This window comes from Mandrillus leucophaeus, unplaced genomic scaffold (genome assembly GCF_000951045.1).
Source record: "Mandrillus leucophaeus isolate KB7577 unplaced genomic scaffold, Mleu.le_1.0 Scaffold130, whole genome shotgun sequence".
Taxonomy (NCBI): domain Eukaryota; kingdom Metazoa; phylum Chordata; class Mammalia; order Primates; family Cercopithecidae; genus Mandrillus; species Mandrillus leucophaeus.
The window spans coordinates 4,130,135-4,149,083 of NW_012101255.1; the positions used below are offsets into that span (position 1 = coordinate 4,130,135).

At 43.4% G+C, this 18,949-nt stretch overlaps 1 protein-coding gene and 1 pseudogene across 2 annotated transcripts in view; one reads left to right on the forward strand and one right to left on the reverse strand.

Annotated features, from left to right (window-relative positions):
* TM4SF4 (transmembrane 4 L six family member 4) overlaps positions 1-8,558 on the reverse strand; it is a 30,079-nt gene extending 21,521 nt beyond the window's left edge. Inside the window, exons 1-2 of one of the 2 annotated variants that reach the window (XM_011972777.1) lie at positions 7,477-8,558; positions 6,626-6,715 (exon numbers count right to left, since the gene is read on the reverse strand). In XM_011972777.1, the coding sequence (XP_011828167.1) occupies positions 6,626-6,715; positions 7,477-7,650 (264 nt within the window). In that variant the 5' untranslated portion in view covers positions 7,651-8,558. The remainder of the gene's footprint in view (positions 1-6,625; positions 6,716-7,476) is intronic. The other variant, XM_011972778.1, reaches the window with a different exon arrangement.
* A 9,649-nt stretch (positions 8,559-18,207) lies between these two features.
* On the forward strand, positions 18,208-18,720 carry LOC105534134 (annotated as a pseudogene).
* Positions 18,721-18,949: the final 229 nt, after the last annotated feature.

An 18,949-nucleotide genomic window follows, 5' to 3' on the forward strand; every position in this document is an offset into this window, starting at 1 on the left:
GCAGATGGATCTGGATCTGAGTTCTGGTTCCTCCCTCACAATCTTGGGAAGTTAATCTTTTTTATTCCAGTTCTTCTTCTGTAAAATAAGGCTCATTAATAAGTACTTGCCTTACAGATAATATGTAAGATAACCTAACCAGTAAAGGTACACACCTCTTGAAAATCAGATCAACCCCAGGTGGGATAGGCTACCAGCAATCCCCAGTGCCTCACTGGTAGGACACCTAGAATTATTTTTCCTGTTCCCAAGGTTTGGATAATTTCCCATGACATTAACAAGCACTTGATAAATGTCATTATTATATTATAGTATTTTTGTTATCACATCCTCACATGCACTTACTTTCCACAAATACAGAGAGCATAACTCTGGAGAGAAAAAATTCAGCGGGCTAATTCCCTCATAGCTACTCAGTGCACATATTCTGCTCACGTTGTTAATGTGTATAGCATATGCTGCAAATGTTTCCCTTGAAAGAAGACCTGCAATCATATGTCCTCTAATTCACCAATTGCCAGCTTGAAGACCTCCCTTTCTGTTGGGCTCTGGAGACAGACAGGTACCATCAGATCCCAGCTCTGTCTCCACACATGTTGTGCCCTGGGGTCATGTAGGTGCTTATGTTGGCCAAAGCACATCCTGAGGTCATGGACATTCCTCCTTAGTAAGGAGGAATAGAGACTGCCTGAAGTCTTTTTGCTTCTCAAAAATTAATATCCTCTATTTTTTACCTGGGCTAGGCTTGGGAAGGGAGTGGGGGAAGTGGTAGTCAGAAACTTAACTTGCAGGAGCCCCAGTTTCTTCATTTATAAAATGAGGAGTTTAATGCCGAACTCAGAGGGTTGTTGTGAGGACTGAGCGTGATAAATATGGAAAGCCCACTTTCTTTCCTAGGTGTTCACTTACTTCATTCATCCAACAAGTACTTATTGAGGATCTGTGTCCTCCATACCCTAGGCACTTAGTTGGTAGTTCCCTCCTCTTCCCTTACACCAATGCTTGCAAAATCTTCCCCTAGAACTTACAACATCCTTGTGAGAGATAGTAACTGCCACGATCCGTTTTGTAGCAGAGGATTTTGAAGCATAGAAAATCTTTACTGAAGATGTCGGTGTGGTGGCTCACGACTGTAATCCCAGCACTTTGGGAGGCCAAGGCAGGCAGATCAAGAGGTCAGGAGTTTGAGACCAGCCTGGTCAACATAGTGAAACCCTGTCTCTACTAAAAATACAAAAAATTAGTTGGGCGTGGTGGCGGGCGCCTGCAATCCCAGCTACTCGGGAGGCTGAGACAAGAGAATCGCGTGAATCCAGGACTCGGAGGTTGCAGCAAGCCGAGATCACGCCACTGCACACCAGCCTGGGTGGCAGTGCAAGACTCTGTCTCAAAATATAAATAAATTAAAATATGTCAAAGTAGAATAAAAATAGGAGCTTAAGGAGAAAGCATCTGGAAAAAAAAAGAAATAAAATTCCATACTTTTTTCTTTCTTTCTTTCTTTTTTTTTTTTGAGACGGAGTCTCGCTCTGTGGCCCGACTGGAGTGCAGTGGTCGGATCTCAGCTCACTGCAAGTTCCGCCTCCCGGGTTTACGCCATTCTCCTGCCTCGGCCTCCCGAGTAACTGGGACTACAGGCGCCCGCCACCTCGCCCGGCTAGTTTTTTGTATTTTTTAGTAGAGACGGGGTTTCACCGTGTTAGCCAGGATGGTCTCGGTCTCCTGACCTCGTGATCTGCCCGTCTCGGCCTCCCAAAGTGCTGGGATTACAGGCTTGAGCCACCGCGACCGGCCTTTTTTTTTTTCTTTCAATATATTCCATTTTTCTAAAGGAATGGTCTTTCTTAAATCTTCCTCAAGCTGGCTGTATTTCCAAGGAATGAGGAGGTAGATTAGGGATGCTTTTGGCCTGCAGGACCTCTACAAGAGGGAGTCCTCAGAAATGCTCACTCAGGAGGCATCTCTAGGGGGCACTGATGAGCCAGGCACGGGAAGAAGTGCTGACCACGGCACACAGACTGCATTAGGACATGACCAAGACCTTTCTTCAAAACAGGGAGGTTGATCATCTGGCCCTGCCTATGGGTGGGGTGGGCCTTGATCTATCTAATATGCTTTAAGGATGGTGAAATGCCTGCCTACCCAAGACACGTCCTCATCAATCTACCTTTGGTCTCATTATTAAAGACACTCCTTTGAGTCAAATCCAAGATTTACAAAAGGCTCTTAATAAAACACATACTTAACATAAACGAGTTGACAAAATTAATTTGCTGCCCCACTGGGCCCTGAGAGATCCATTTTTTAGAAGGATTAGAGAGCAGGAGATATTGACTGCCACCCATATGCTGCCAAGAAGCCACTGGGAATCTCCGGTTTGGGAGGATGAAGCTGTGACCTGAAAACAAACCCAGGCCAGGATTCTCACTATTTTTGCTCCAGGGCTCACTTTTTCCGGCTCTCCTTTAGCCTAATTTATTTCAAAGAGCGCAGGTCTTTGGAGCTGAACTTCAGTCTTGCTCTGCCTCAGAGGAGAGCCATTTTCTCGGCTTTACCAAGAAACTATGAATCAGGTGATCCAAGAGTCTTTCCAGTTTATTGTCTTGCTTTATCTCTGCAGCCACCACATCCTGCTTCTCCTATCTCCTACTTGGTTTTGCTACCCGAGGAAAGGGAAGAGAATGGTGCAGTGGGCCTCTGGGGAATGTTCCAGAAAGATATAATGAAGATGAGAGGAGAGAGAGAGGAGCCAGGAAAATAAATGACAGCGAGCAGACTGTAGAGAGGACAGAGGATTCAGCCTAGCAGCTGGTGGCCCAGTCTGTGTCTGCCTCACAGGCCTTTCCACCTGCAGGGCTTCCTGTGCACTGCTCCCTATGCAATGCTCCTCAGAAGCCCTGTGTCCCTGAAGGAGCTGGAGCCTGGAGGGGAATGCGTGAGGCTTTGGAAAATAATTCAGAACTTCAGCAGTGTAGTTCTCTCCAAATTAGTCTGTAGTTTTTGCTTCTTGTCTGACAAAATGCAAATACCTCATAGGTGGTGAGCACTTCTAGCACCAGCTACTCAGGAGGCTGAGAGGGGAGGATTGCTTGAGTTCAGGAGTTCCAGAAGTTTGGGACCAACCTGGGCAACATAGTGAGACCCTCAACCACCTCAAAAAAAAAAAAAGAAAGAAAGAAAGAAAGAAAAAAATGATTATTGCTTGATGCTCCAAAGCCTCAGAACATAACATTAAGCAAACAAGAGTCTGAAGCAGGGGACATGAGCTCAATGGCCTTAGGGGCAGGAAAGGGGCCCTAACTGAGTAGAGCAGCCAGGGTGGGCCCTGTGGAGCTCAGGCAGGCCCAGTGAAGGCTGCTGTTGTGCCAAAATGCAGGCTAGGGGTGCCAGATTAATTTTTTATTTCTTGGGGAAAAAAGTCAGATATCTAGATACTTTATCTCTGAATTTTCAAAAATTGGCAGCTGATTAAAAAACAAAACAATCGGCTGGGTGCGGTGACTCACACCTATAATCCCAACACTTTGGGAGACCGAGAGGCAGGTGGATCACCTGAGGTCAGGAGTTTGAGACCAGTCTAACATGGTGAAACCCTGTCTCTACTAAAAATAAAAAAGAAGTTAGCCGAGCATGGTGGAAGCGCCTGTAATCCCAGTTACTCAGGAAGCTAAGGCAGGAGAATTGCTTGTACCCAGGAGGTGGAGGTTGCACTGAGCTGAGATTGCATCATCGCACTCCAGCCTGGGGGACAAGAGCGAGACCTGATCTCAACAAAACAAAACAAAATAAAACAAAAAATCAAAGACAAGAAATCCTTCTGCTGGCTACCCAGCTTGTGGTCGACCCTGGCCCAGGGCAGCCATGCTAGGTGCCTTAGTTTACAGTCTGGCACAGCTGGTCCTTTGATGGACACTGCCTCGTCATTTGGATGGTCAGTTGGTTATTTGGAGGAGTTACCCTCAACTCATGCCAACGGCAGCTTCCACATGGAGGCCTAGACAGCCCCCACAGACAACTTGTATTGGGAAGACCAAATATTTCAGATCCTATTGACTCAAAACTTTCTTTTATGAAATGTACTTATAAAAACATTTTTTTTCGGCAGTGGCTCATGCCTGTAATCCCAGCACTTTGGAAGGCAGAGGTGGGCAGATCACCTCAGGTTGGGAGTTCGAGACCAGTCTGGCCAACATGGAGAAACCACGTCTCTACTAAAAATACAAAATTAGCCGGGCATGGTGGCACATGGCTGTAATCCCAGCTCCTTGGGAGGCTGAGGCAGGAGAATCACTTGAACCCGGGAGGCAGAGGTTGCAGGGAGCCGAGATCGCACCATTGCACTCCAGCCTGGGCAACAAGAGTGAAACTCCATCTCAAACAAACAACAACAACAACAACAAAACAAACTTTTTTGCCTTCATCTTGGACTTCATTTACATCTAATTTTAAAAACCAAGTTTTGTTTAATACTTAGAATGCTATTTCACTTCTCACTGTGGTTATATGTAAACCTAAAAACAAAAATCAAGCAAACAAAAGATCCTTTATTTTATATTAGCCAGTCTTTAGCCTTTTACTCAACATCAGGTATGAAATGTTAGATTTCTAAAAGCAATGACTCTTCTTTCTTTTCATCCCTATTTTCTTAATTGCTAGTTTTAAAAAAATCCTCATCTCCAACTTCTACCCCCAAAAGTTCACAACGTATAAGGGGAAAACAGGTTATAAATATCTTCTTTTCATTTATAATTACATAAAATATCATTTGTTATATAAAACATATATTACATGATTATATTAAATTGTGGGTTTTTAAAAATCTCTTTGTAAATGATGATTTTAAATGTTAACGTAACAATTATCAATACTTATTTGGGACTCATGATGTTATATTTTCTTTGACTGACCTTTGAACTCACATGGAAACTGTAATGTATGCACATTGGACCAACCTCAGCCTTTCACGTATGCGCAATATTTTTTGATTGAATAAATGAACAAATAATGCTAAGAAAGAAATGTTAAAAGGATCCTGCTTCAGAATGGATAGATGCAACTTTCCCTTTAGGAGGTTAAAGTAAATGTGGTTAATTCATTATTGTGGTTCATGAATCTTTTAGGTGGACATGTGAACCATGGGACATTACAGGAGAAATTGGACTTCCTCATTTTTCAGACCAGTAATTCCAGTTCTACTGTGCTTCATTTCTGCCTCATCAATATATCTAACTCTTAATATTTTTTGTCAACTCTCATTTTATTCATTTATATCACTACATGAATGAAAAATTAGAATCACTGGCAGAGAGAAACACAATATAATTGCATTTTAGTTAAATAATGTTGCATTCATTCCTGGAGCCTAAGACTTGTCCTCTCTTTGTTATAAAGGGAGATTATGAAGGGTAAAAAATAGTAAAGACAACTGGGCACGGTACCTCACACCTGTAATCCCAGCACTTTGGGAGGCTCAGGTGGGTGGATTGCTTGAGTCCGGGAGTTTGAGACCAGCCTAGGAAACATGCCAAAACTCTGTCTCTACTAAAAATACAAAAAATCAGCTGGGTGGGGTGGCGCACTTGTACTCCCAGCTACTTGGAAGGCTGAGGTGGGAGAATCACTTGAGCCCAGAAGGTCAAGAGGTCAAGGCTGCTGTGAGCCAAGATCTAGCCTGGGCAAACAGAGTGAGACCCTGTCTCAAAACAAAACAAAACAAACAAACAAACCAAAAAAAAAAAGAAAGAAAAGAAAAGACAAAAGAAAGACTTATGTCTATCAAAATAAGATATTTTTCCTGAAAGTATCAAAAGGATTGAAGGAGAATTGAATGAGAATGACATTCTATGTTGTTGAAAGATATAGCACATCTGTGTAGCACCAGAGCTTGTCCCATACTTGAGAAATTCTGGTCTAGTCCAGCTTCCTGCTTTATACATGAACAAAGGGAGGCAGAGCAATACAATGACTTGCTCAATTGTAGAATGGGTCCTATCGCCAAGTCCCAGCATTCTTTCCACTGCACCCTGGAACTCTGATGCCTAACGTCTCTAGTTCACCTACTCAAAGATCCATGGCCGCATGAAACAAGAGAGGAAACAGAAGTCCTGAGGCAGAGCCCGGTGGAAGCCAGAGGTGCTGGGCCACAGAGATAGAGAACACGGAAGTGGTGTGGGTGAGGAACCTAGGAGCCTACTGGGGAGGGGAGGATACCATCTTTTGTCCTGCTGTCCCAAGTTCCCTTTGCAGATGAGGCAATTCAGGGCCAGAAAAGGGAAATGACTTGTCCAAGTTCTTATGGCCTCTCAGTGGTAGAGGAATGCTGCAGCCCCATCTCTGCCTTCCAGGCTTGCATTCTGTATATGGGACCCCTCTGAATCTCCAGTTCTGACATCCCTGTCAGTTTGCAAAATCTAATACTGTATTCATACCCTGTAAGTATGAGGGCTATGGTATTTTGGAAAATTATTATTATTTCACTGACAGGAAAAAGCAGTTTTATCCCTTCACCAGCTGCTCCCAGAGTCCTGGCTGGAGCTGATAACTTGTCTCCATCCCCATGTTGCCCAGCACAAAAACACAGAGCACCCTGGAGTAATTCTAGTAGCTGCCCCCCATGGTAACTCACCGCAAATCGCTTCCCGCAGCCCTTGTTGCCACAGCACCCACAGCAGTCATTGTTCTTCAGGCCCAAGAACACCAGCGCAGGGAAGATCATCTACCAGCAAGAGAGGCACCTCAGAGGGAGTCCAGGAGTTGAAGGGAGGGCCCGAGCCTGCCTGACTGTATAAGGAGCCCCATCCACAATGAGGGACTTGGAGGCCCAAAGGGAACGGCAAAGTAACAGAACATGGCTGGAGGGGTAATGGAGTGTTATGGAGTACTTAGGTTCCATTTGGGGTGACTAACCAGCTTCAATGAGTCAGGGTTTCAAAATCTGAGTTTCCATTTAGATGGTGTATTAGAAAAAAGAATCAGAAACTTGTCCTCAATTGTCATGAAAAGTGAGTCTCTCTTCCTTTCACTCTCTCAAATGGAGGTTTCCAATTAGGTAAAGAAATCATTAGGTCCTAAGTGGAAGACGACTGCACCGATAACCGCTTCTCATGGTGATTTTAAATCAATTTGCTTTTCTAGCGGGTTTGCATTGTGGCTTTGTTGTTGTTGTTATTGTTTTGGGCACTATCTTGTTGGAATCAAGAAATTATGTGACCTTCACTTCGGTTCATGGCACTCAAATGACCCATGAGAACTGCCGACCCAAGTCTGGAAATTAATTACTTAGTAAATTTAGCTGATGTGTCCTTGTCAGATCCTAACAGAAAGGAGAAATAAATTAAGGCATTGACTTCTCATCATGCAATGCTTGAGCTTCTATTACCAACTAAATATCTCCCTGTTCAATAAGTACCTGATTTAAAAAGGACTGGGGGGAAGGGGAAATCTCCCTTAGGGGGATTTTAAGGCTTCCCTACTCACCAAGACACCGCTTCCTAATATTCCTCCGAAAAACCAGATCTCTTGGGAAAGGTGGTCGTTGTCATCTATCACTTTTCCTCCAGGAAAAAATAACAGGATGTTAGCCAGGAAGCCAAATAAAGCAAGGGGAATGAGGGTGCCCCCCAGGCATCTGGCACAGCTCCCAGTGCACATGCTGGGGTGGTACAATATAGGTCAGCAATCAAAAGCTCCTCACTGCCTCCTTCACGGGGCCTCTTCAAGGGTTTTTGGCCAGAGAGTCCTTGTTACTGTGCCCAATTCAATCAGTATTTTGGGGCTGAGAACCAAATTTCTATGAACTGCGTCCTTGGAGTCGCTTCAGCTTCTCAAAAATAGCAGAACCTTGATGGCGATGGACATTTATACATTCTCCCTGACCTGAAGTGCTTTTTTTTTTGCACCCCCATAAATGAGATTACGTTCAGAGCAATCATTCAATCGCTTTGCCATGGAGACCAATAACCTCTGTTAATAATCCACTAGCACAGACAAGACACTCACATTGTTGCAATCGAAGACAGGGCTGGAACAAACAGCATTTAGAACCACTGCACCTTTAATCTGACAGTGCCCATGCTCAAATAAAGAAATATTTTCTCCAGACTCTTTATAAATCACTAATATAATTGAGTTACATCCTGGTTAAAATCATGTCTCCCAAGTACTTAATGCTGTACAGTGCGTGTCTTTGTCTTTTCCATCGAAAGCCTGGAATGCAGGGTTATTCAAAAGAGTTTTTGTTTTCCTCAATATGAAAGTAATTTGATGGTCTAGTTGTGTATCATTGAGCTCAGACTTACAATAATTTTTTAAGGAAAAAAGTAACTGTACATTTTATTGTCTGATTGCTGTATTTATCTACTTGTTACCCAATTAAGTAATTAAGTTCTATCTTTTCCCTACACGATGTGATGGAATTAGTAAAAACAATTTTCCTAATCAACCCTTTCAGCTATGTCTTCCATATAGAAATAAATAAACCATCATTCACTAAGAGGGCTAAGGGGAAGGGAAGGTCGGCATTGGGTAGAGAGGGAGAGAAAAGGTCCTGAGGAGTTGACTGGGAAGAAGACACAGTTGGAAGGGCAGTTAGAGTGTAGGAGGCAGTAAAACACACCCCTATTAGAAAGTTTGCCAACTGCCAGGGGCATGATTCATTATTCATTTGCTTTGTGTCACTTAAGAAGGTCTCTGCCACGCCTGGACCAAGCTCTACATTATGCGATGGCCCTGCCTGGTACTAGTATTACATAACAGCTGAAGGATTAAGAGGTGGAACCGGAAGTCTTACTAGTTCTTCATTGAGAATCTAGAGGTTAAAATAGGTTGAATATTTTAGGGAGTCAAATTTTAGCTAAATAAAAAGCAAGTGACATTATTACCATGGTGAGACCTGTCCTACCGTGGAATAGGCCACCTGCTCACAAGGAAGCCATGGACTGGGCTCTGCCAAGCCTCAGAGTCCCTTTGGGAAGCTGTGGGAAGGATTCCAGAGAAGTCAGACTGGATAAATGTTGAGGCTCCTTCTAAAATTTCTACAAAATGAGTACTGGTTGCTTTATAAAGATACTTAGAAATTTCAGGGTTAGGATGAGAAAGAAAGCAGAAAAACAGCAAATGTTTATTGAGCCATGCATAATATTCCAAGCACAAATGAGCACTTTAAATGTTCCTCACCCTTCTGTGAAGAAGGTATCATGCCCCCTTCACAAGTGGGTATGCGTCTGCTCAAAGTGATTTTTGCAAGGTCATCTCAGCAAAACAGGAAGAGCTAAGATTTTATTTTTTATTTATACGTAATATTTTACACATTTATGGGGTACGTGTGATATTCTGCTACTTGTGTAGAATGTGTAGTGATTAAACCAGGGTATTTGGCGGTATCCATCACTGAATACTTATCATTTCTATGTGCTGGGAACAATTTAAGTCCTCTCTTCTAGCTACTTTGAAATCTGTAATACATTATCACTAACCATGGTCACTTTACTCTGATGTCAAACAATAGAGCTCATCCCTTTGGCTAACTGTATGTTTATACCCGTTAGCCTACCTCCCTTCACCTCTGTGTTGCCAAAACCCAGGCTATGGTTTCTCTCATAGATTTTCCCTTTCAAAAACAAACAAACAAACAATAAAACATCATCTTTTAAATATAAACAATAGAATGACACTGTGTGCGAGGTATATGCATACAGTGGGAAACACTTCCTTCTGAACACAACAACAAACTGATTTTATTCCTCATTACAAAATAATATGTGACTTTTTTGGTAGAAAAATTAGACACACAGACAGAAGGAAGAAAAGGAAAACCAGCTGTGTTTCCACCAGAAGCAAACAAGGACTGTCATCACTGTGCTGGCAGCTGTTTTCCAACACCCTAGGCAGGTGCAAATGAGCTTTATTTATAACCCACTGGCTTCTGACAGGGAGTCCTGAGCATATGAACTCTAAAGAAGGCAACAGTCCTGGGGGTGGGCGGATTGGGTTAATCAAATGCATATGCCACTTAGAGCTAGGCAGCTCCTCTCTGGGGACTGGGAAGCTTTTTTCTTTCTCCCTGGACTACACCTTTTGCTTCTAGAAGTTACCATCATGGTATTTGACCAACACTAGCCCTAATGTCCTAGATTTTTCAGACTTGCAACTGGAGTTACCCATGTATACTGCCTGAGTGAATAGATGAAAGAAATATTGTGGACCACACTTTGGTTTTCTTTCAGGCCTGAGGTGACTTATTTCATGGGTAGAGGAAGAGAAGCACTGAAAAACAGTCACTTTTCTGGAATGTCCTGACCACTTCAGACTTCAAACACTTGGATAGTGACTAACTTATTAATTGTTCAACTATTAATTGTGCCTTCAGACCTCCAGGCGAGAAGTGGAATATCTAATCCGGGGAGAGGGGATCGTAGGGGAAGGGAACCTTGGTGAAATTCACTCTCTGGAAGTGTAGCAGGGGGGTCACCAACAAACTGTTATAGGTGCAAGAGGGAAAATTGTGTGAGATTCTGAGAATCATTTTTGTGACACCCCTACTTGATAGTTTATTGCTTACTCTGTTCCTCTGGGTGTTTAGTAGTGAAGGCTTTAAACCAAAAAGGCTAACCCCCTTGTTTTCAGAGACAACAAGAAGGAAGTGGCTGAGGACACTGAGCCCTACTCTGTCGTTACCCATGTAAGGAGACCTCAGAAATGAGAGCAGATGGTAGCCCTGGAAGGGATAAAAAGACAGGAGGGATCCTTGGGGGAAGAAAGGGAGAAGAACGTGAATATGGTCACTGTCTTCATGGACCTCACCGGATGGGAGGTTTGACCACACGGGATTAAGCAGCGGGAAGTCCAGGGGTTCCTTCCAGTGATGCAAGAAGTCAATTTCTCAGTCAACAACCACAGAAGCAGAAGACATTCACCCTGAAATGGGTGAAGAGTTGTCAATTCAGTGCAATGCAGTGCAATCAATAAGTGTGTTTGATACATGCATGATATGTCCACCAATGTGCCAAGTACTGTCCTTGTGAATAAAATAAATCTAAGACTTGTTTTCTGCCCTCAATGATATTACAACCTTCTACTTGTGACAAAAGACAAGAGAATCCATACACAGAGGTTAAATGAGTAACTGCCGCTTAGCAGAAGAACAAGACATGGCTTCTTCTGCTTGTCTGAAAGCAGAGCATTCCCATCTATTCATACAGAATATCAGGAAGAAGACGGGGGTCTCCACACATTTGCATTCAAATAAAATTCAGGTCCTCATCTTTGCTTACCTGGATGATGAAAATAGATTGTTAAAAGTGATTTCCCAAAGGAGGAAAAAATAATATAAAATATTAATGGACATTGCATGTAATAAGAGCCATTTTATGAAATTTTTGTTATGTGTGCATAGATGTTAGGTAATAATGCAACATGTTTTCCTTACTATAGGTCTTCAATCAAAAAATAAAGATCAAACCAGGTAGTGAGAGTTAGTGATCTTTATAAAGTGAGAACTAGTGATCTCTATAAATGCTAAACTGATACTACATTTTTGCCAAAAGCCCTCAGGGGGCTTCCAGGGCCCTCAGATCTTAAACGTAGTCCTCCCTGATTTGTCTTCCAACCAGATCAATCCTCCTGTCTTCCTGCTTCCTTCTCTGCTCCCTTCTCCTCCTGCACCCCTCCAGAACTCAGCTCGGTGGTCACTTTTTCTGAGAAGTCTTGTTTTATAAGAAAACTGTTTTACCGTCAAGATATGTTTGGGAAATCTGAATAACACAGAGCAAAATAGGGCTCTGAATGGCAGAACTTTTGGGGGCCTTTAATTTGCAAGTGCATGTGTAATTACTGGGGAACTGAGAAATATAAGATCCAGTGTTTTCCAAGCTTCAATGCCTGCAGAACCCATCTTTTGTATCCTGTAGCTGGCAGGGCCAGGATTCTCCAGAACATCCTTTGGAAAACTTGGAGCTTACTCATTTCCCAAGTGCTTGTGATGGAATCTGTGTTGGCAGAGAGAAAGTGAGTAGTGATTTGAGGCAATGAAGTATAACAAGAGCAAAGATGGAAGACGGGATTAACACGATTTGGGGAGATTGTGAGGTGCCAAGGTGGTGAGCTGGGAGCAGGGTTGAGAGCCAACTTGGCCTCCACGAACAGAGGAATGTGAAATATCTTGCCTAAGGGAAGACAGTCACTATTCTCTAAGAGCTCTGATGCTTCATGATGGACTCCTCCATGCCTGGGCCACTTCAACGTGAGTGTTCCCTAAAGCACCAGGGTCCTGGGAGAGGCTGGACTACTAAAGGGCCACATGGTCTGGAGAACTAGAAGAAACAGAGCTCCCTCTCAGATGTCTCTATCTCACTATCTAGAGTTGTCATCGAGCTCTATAGAAGCAAGCAATTACATGACATTATTGTCCCTATTTTAGAGATGAGGAAACAAAAACAAGTGGTAAGCACTGTTCTGGTTATTTATTTATTTATTTTTGAGACTGGGTATCACTCTGTCACCCAGATGGGAGTGCAGTGGCACAGTTGCAGCTCACCAAAGCCCTGACTGCCTGAGCTCAAGTGATCCTCCAGCCTTATCCTCCTGAGGGGCCACAGGCACATGCCACCATGCCAGGCTAACTTTTTTTTTCTTTGAGACAGAGTCTCACTCTGTTGCCCAGGCTGGAGTGCAGTGGTGCGATCTCAGCTCACTGCAGCCTCTGCCTCCCAGGTTCAAGCAATTCTCCTGCCTCAGCCTCCCAAGTAGCTGAGAACACGCCCAGCTAATTTTTGTATTTTTAGTAGAGACGGGGTTTCACTATTTTGGCCAGGCTGGTCTCAAACTCCTGACCTCAAGCAATCCTCCTGCCTCTGCCTCTCAAATTGTTGGGATTACAGGTGTGAGCCACCGCATCAGGCCACTGGTTATCTTTCGATGTATAATAAACCAACTCAAAACTGTGTATTTAAAACAATAATCATTTTACTTTATCTCAGGATTTTGTGGGTCAGGAAGGTGGGTAGAGACAAACTGGGTGATTCTTCTGCTCCAAGTAGCATTGATTGGGGTTATTGCTGTTGCTCAATTGTGGCCACATTGGTGTGCAGAGTACAAGGTGGTTTCACTTACATGCCAAGGTGCCTTGATGGGAACAGCTATAACACTGGGCTCATATAAAGCTGAGCCCCTCTTTTTCTTCCTGTAGTCTCAGGGCTCTCCATGTGGTTTCTGCAACACTGTAGTTAGACTTTTACATGGTAGCATAAGGCTCTGAGATATAAGTAGAAGCTGCCATTGTCTTAAGGCCTGGGCCAGAAAATGGGACGGGGTCACTTTGGCCATATTTTATTGGTTGGTGTGGTCGGAATGATCTCAAATTCAAGGGGAGGGAACATAGACCTCATCTCTTTATGAAAGAAATGTCAGAGAATTTCTAGCCATCTTTAATTCACCACAGAGATAAAGGTAGATTTAAACCAAGGGAGTCTGATTATAGATACCATCCTCTTAATCACCACAGTATCCTGCTTCAGAAACCAAAGACTGGTACCTATTGTTTGCTCAACACAGATAGGACTGCCTGCATGCATTTAGGTTCAAATGAAGGGCTTTTCTTAGCCACAGGATAAATTATCTGGATAATTCCCACAATTTTGTATGGGTAGATACAGCCTGAGTTATGATTTGAACTTGAGGAGCTAGCAGGCACTATCTACACCCTAAAAGTAACTCCAGTTGTTTTCAAAATTAGAATGAGCAAATGCAAATCTGTTCCTGCCTCATGACTCAAAGGGGGTGCTATATAGTTCCCTCTAACGTAGTTCTTAGTACAAAAGGGCACAGCTGTGACCTCTCAGAGAGACGTCAGCTCTGGCTGGTAAATCTGTCCCAGATGACCTGCCCAAATATTGATTTGTTTTAGCATTCTTTCATATCGTCATGGTTATAGGTGAAAAGTTAACTTTCAACAGGAACTCACCCTTCACCCACGCTCCATAAGGTAAAACATCACTAACTGTGGTTCCTCATCTTCTTTTTAAGATTAAACATGAGTTCAAAAATAAACCAAGTTTAAAAATTCATGTTATGGCTTTAAAATGCAGAGAAATTTTAACACTGCATTTATTTTAATGTCTATAAATCTGACTATATAATTATGTATTATTCTTTTCTTCTGTGCCTTTGCGCAAGTGTTTCCCCACTTGTTTTTAAAAATTATTTTTCCAAATAATTTTTGCTTATGAAAATTTACAAAGATATTGGGAAATGATAACAACACTAAGAGAGCAAGCACAATTTGGAAAAAATAACACCAAAAGCAACTGTCTTAAAATTTCATGTCAGTGAACTTTTCTGGGGGTCAATTTTAGCTTTTATATATTTATTCTTTTAGCATGTTTCTTGAGCACTGATGTGTCAGGTACTGGAGACATGTTAAGACAGAGCTTATAAGAAAAGGAAGACAGATATTAATAATGCTAATAACCGAAAACAGAGCAATTGTATGAAGTTGGTTCTATTTTAATCTGAATTTTACTAATAAGGAAACTGCATCCCAGAGAGGTTAAGTAACTTTCCCAAGATCTCATCACTAGTAACTGCAAGAGACAGGATTTGATCTCAAGCAATCTAGTTAAAAAAAAAAAAGTCTGTGCTCATAACCTCTATGCATGTTGCCTTTCATTAATCAGACCATCTCAAAAACATATAATAACAAACTATGATTTGTTCCATGGACTAGAGAAAGCCACAAAAGCATATAGGGTAACAGGGGGATTCCAGTGAGGATAGGGAAGGCTCCCCTGAATAGGCTCCTTTGAAACTGTTCATTGCCAAGAATAGAATTTTGATAAAATTACATTATGTAGTACTATTTATTGTGAGCTTGTTACATGCTAGGTATAACTTCAATGCTTTTCAGTGTTAACTCACAATGTCCCTCTGAGGTGGGTAACAGTAACCCAGTAACCTCCCTCTTTGCTTTATGGAAGGAAGTTGAGGCTCAGGGGGTAAGGAGTTTGCTCAAAACCATGCAGCTAGAAAGCAAGTCAGCACTTGAACCCAAGCCCACACTCTTTAGACTGAGTGCCTGTCTTATGAAAGAGCAATGCCAACGAGTTGGAAGGGACATGTGGTCCCACTGCTCAAAGATGTTCTCACTGACTCTAAGTATGGATTTCTAGTTGCCAAAGGACTGAGCAAAGAGAGCAAAAATTATGGGTAAGACCAAATTCTAAGGCGGTAAAAACATTAAAACTAAGTTTTAAAAGGAAGTAACTCGGTGTAGTAATTGGTATGATGTGTGCCTGCTCCAAGTGCACCTGGGCTACCCTGCCACCGACAGTGGTGGAGAGTCCAGAAGCAAGGTCGAATGATAAACTTCCTTGCTTGAAATTGAATAATCAGCTCCAATTCACAGAATGTCAAAGTTAGATAAACCTTTTCCCTTTTATAGGTTTCCAAGACTGAACTGCAATTGCAAAAATAATTCCTCCTTGCAATAACTACTGTGATTAAACCTAAAGGGTAGAGAAAGCATCCAGGTCTTTGGTGGTCTTCACGGTGTGAGGCACACTGCAGATGCCCAATTTTTTTTTTTTAATTGACATTAGCTTTTCTGTGATTACCCATATGTATATCAAAGCTTCTAGCAAAGTTATAGACCAAGGCTTCTCAAATTTTAATGGGCATGTAAATCATCTACAATCTTGTTACAACACAGATACTGATTTAGAAAGTCTGGAGCAGGGCCTTAGATTTTGAATTTCTAACAAGCTTCTGGTGATTCTGGCAGTCCAAGGACCATATATTGAGGTTGGACACATTTATTACTCTACTTACTTTGGGGCAAATGGATGCCCTTCCTTAGACTTTCCACTGGAGCAGCTCATTGTGGTGTGTTTCAAGCAGTTGCTACTTGCTCTAAGAAACTTTTGTTCTTGGGACAGTCACTTGCCAGCTTAGGGATTTCAGAAGGCTCTAGGGTTGGAAGAGACCCCACATCACTCCCGCTTGCTGTTTTCTGCATGCTTTATGGTGGTGGTTTTCAAAGTATGAACCTGTTAAAAGTTTGGGCTCCCTTCCTCTAGATGGGCCTGCTTCTCAATAGTCATCTTCCCCTCTTACTCATTCCCTACTGCATTCCACAACTGTTATTGCAACCTTTTTCCACATTCCTCAAACCCTCCCTCCTCCTGCGCCCCAACTCCTTTGAGAGTTATAACCTCTCCTCCCACTTGCAGAAACGAAGGCCCAAGTTCCTTCATCCATCTTCCTTTCAGCCTTATAATATTTTTATATGAACACTTTCCTCTTTCATCCACATTTTATTCTTATCTTCATCCATTTTTATTATCTTTCCCCTGTCAGCAGATTAATTCCCTCACGGGTGCTTTTGTTTCCATCTCTAAACCTCCCCTGAGACTGTACCACCAATTATCGTTATTCTGTCTTAAAGATTTAGTATCTTCTCTTACCCATTTCTTCATTCTCTTCACACATTCTCAGTTCTCACTTTGCCTTTCCTAAATTTTTATTAAAGAAATTTAAAAATACCCACTAGGTATAGAGAATTGCATAATGAATTCCCATTTACCCATCAAACAACCAGAAATAATCAAACTTTTCCATTTTTGAATTATCTCTTGGAAACATCTTCCCTTGACCCTGCTCCTTTCTCCTCATGACCAAGCCTCTCTCTCCAGTTCTCGACCCCCTCTGATTCGTTAACCTCTTGCCATCTGGTTCCTGTCCCGGTCTCACTATGGCAAGTTCATCAGTGCCATTACCCGTTACTAAACCCTGTGGCCATGTCTCAGGCTTCATTCTCCTTTTACCTCCCTGCAGCGTTCCACTATTTCTGAGGCTCTTCCCACTGAGCAGCTGGAAGCACACTGGCTATCTGCGGAAGGACTTTGGAAGTCAGCACTCTGAAGCTTGCTCCCTCTCCTCCCTTCTCCCCGGGACTTTCAGGGCTGTATCTGTTTTTCAAACTTATCACCATGTCAGAACCTCTAATCTTACCTCTGGGCCAGAAACGAAGATGGGACACTCCTTAAAAACAGTGACTGTATCTTCTAGAAAGGTAAAGTCCTTAACTGTACCTAGCACTGTGCCTCCACTTAATCAAGGCACCATAAAATATTCGCTGATAATAGTGATGATGACGATAATGACTGCCACCCACATACAACTGTTAAACCAGACTATGGAAAATACAAGACAAGGGAGCAAGCCGGAAGTCGCCCTGCCTGCCCACTTCCACGCTGCACCGGGAGACCCTCAAGCACTGGAAGAGAAGTTCCGGGGCTGAGCTGGCCTGGCAGCAGGCGGTGAAATGGAGACGCGGACCGAGGACCGGGCCTCACTCAGGCCCCATGCTGTCCTCTTCCTGGGATGCCGCAGGCGGAGCCCTGACCCACAGTCTGCTTCTCACTCGGGCCGTCTTAGCGCTGGCGACTTCGAATGTGAGGAGCTGCTAGCGCTGCCTGCTCCAGGCGAGGATCTGTTGATTTTGAAGAGGCCTGAACAACCAACATGAAAACCCCTGCTTCCTTTTCCTGAAGTGTAACCCTGATGGAGGTGAAGAAATCGCTTCTACCGGCATTTTAAGTTCAGTAAGAAATACGGAAGTGTACCCAGGAGAGGAGTACTGTGGAACCAGCAGGGGCAAGAATGTTTATACTGTCCTGGATTACAGGACTGTGAGGACGTGGGAAATTGAAAATCCAAAGAAACAAAAAAGTGTGTTTAAACTACGGACGATGCAGGACAAAAAAGTCATTCCCACAGCGTGCATATAGAATAGAGATGGAAATCTCATAGCAGCTGCCTGCCGGAATGGAAGCATACAGATCTGGGACCGATATCTGACTGTTCATCCTAAGTTCAACTATAAACAGCCTCACTACCTGGGCACAGACACTTCTTGGCGTGACTTTTTCCTTATGATGGTAATGTCCTTGCCTCTCGTGGAGGTGATGATTCGTTAAAATTACAGGACATCTGACAATTTAATAAGCCACTTTTTTCAGCCTCGGGTCTTCCCACCATGTTCCCAATGACTGACTGCTGTTTCAGTCCAGATGATAAGCTCATAGTCACTGGTACATCTGTTCAAAGAGGATGTGGCAGTGGCAGACTAGTTTGCCTTGTGTGTAGGACTTTCCAAAGGTTCTATGAAACAGACATCACAGACACAGCCTGCGGCATCCAAGGCTGAACCAGATCATGGTTGGAACTGGAAATGATTGCCTAAAGTCTATTACAACCTCAACAAGAGTCAGAGGGGAGCAAAATTATGTGTGGTTAAAACCCGGCGGAAGGGGACTAGGCAGAGCCATGGAACTGCCGCCAGATAGCTGTGAGTCCACGCCGCCCGTCGCGCCGCCTGTCCGCCCAGCGTCCGCAGCAGCCGTGGGGAGTGCAGGTGGAAACCATCTCCCCAGGAGACGCGCACACCCTCCCGAAGCGTGGCCAGACCTGCCTGATGCACTACACCGGGTTGCTTGAAGATGGAAAGAAAATTGATTCCTCCCGGGATAGAAAAAGCCCTTTAAGCTTACGGTAGGCAAGCAGGAAGTGATCCCAGGGTGAGAAGTAGGGGTTGTCCAGAAGAAGGTGGGTCAGACAGCCAAACTGACTATATCTCCAGATTACGCCTACAATGCCACTGAGCACCCAGGCATCATCACACCACATGCCACTCTCGTCTTCGATGTGGAGCTTCTAAAACTGGAATGACAGGAATGGCCTCCTCCTGTCATTCCAGTTTTAGAATGATCCAAGATCCAGATCCCTGTTCTTGGATCTGCCATGGAGGGATCTGGTGCCTCCAGACGCGTGCACATGAATCCATATGGAGCTTTTCTTGATGTTCCACTCCACTATATAGACATCTGCCCTGACTGAATGTGTTCCGTCACTCAGCTTTGCTTCTGACACCTCCATCTCCTCTTCCCCTTTCTCCTCA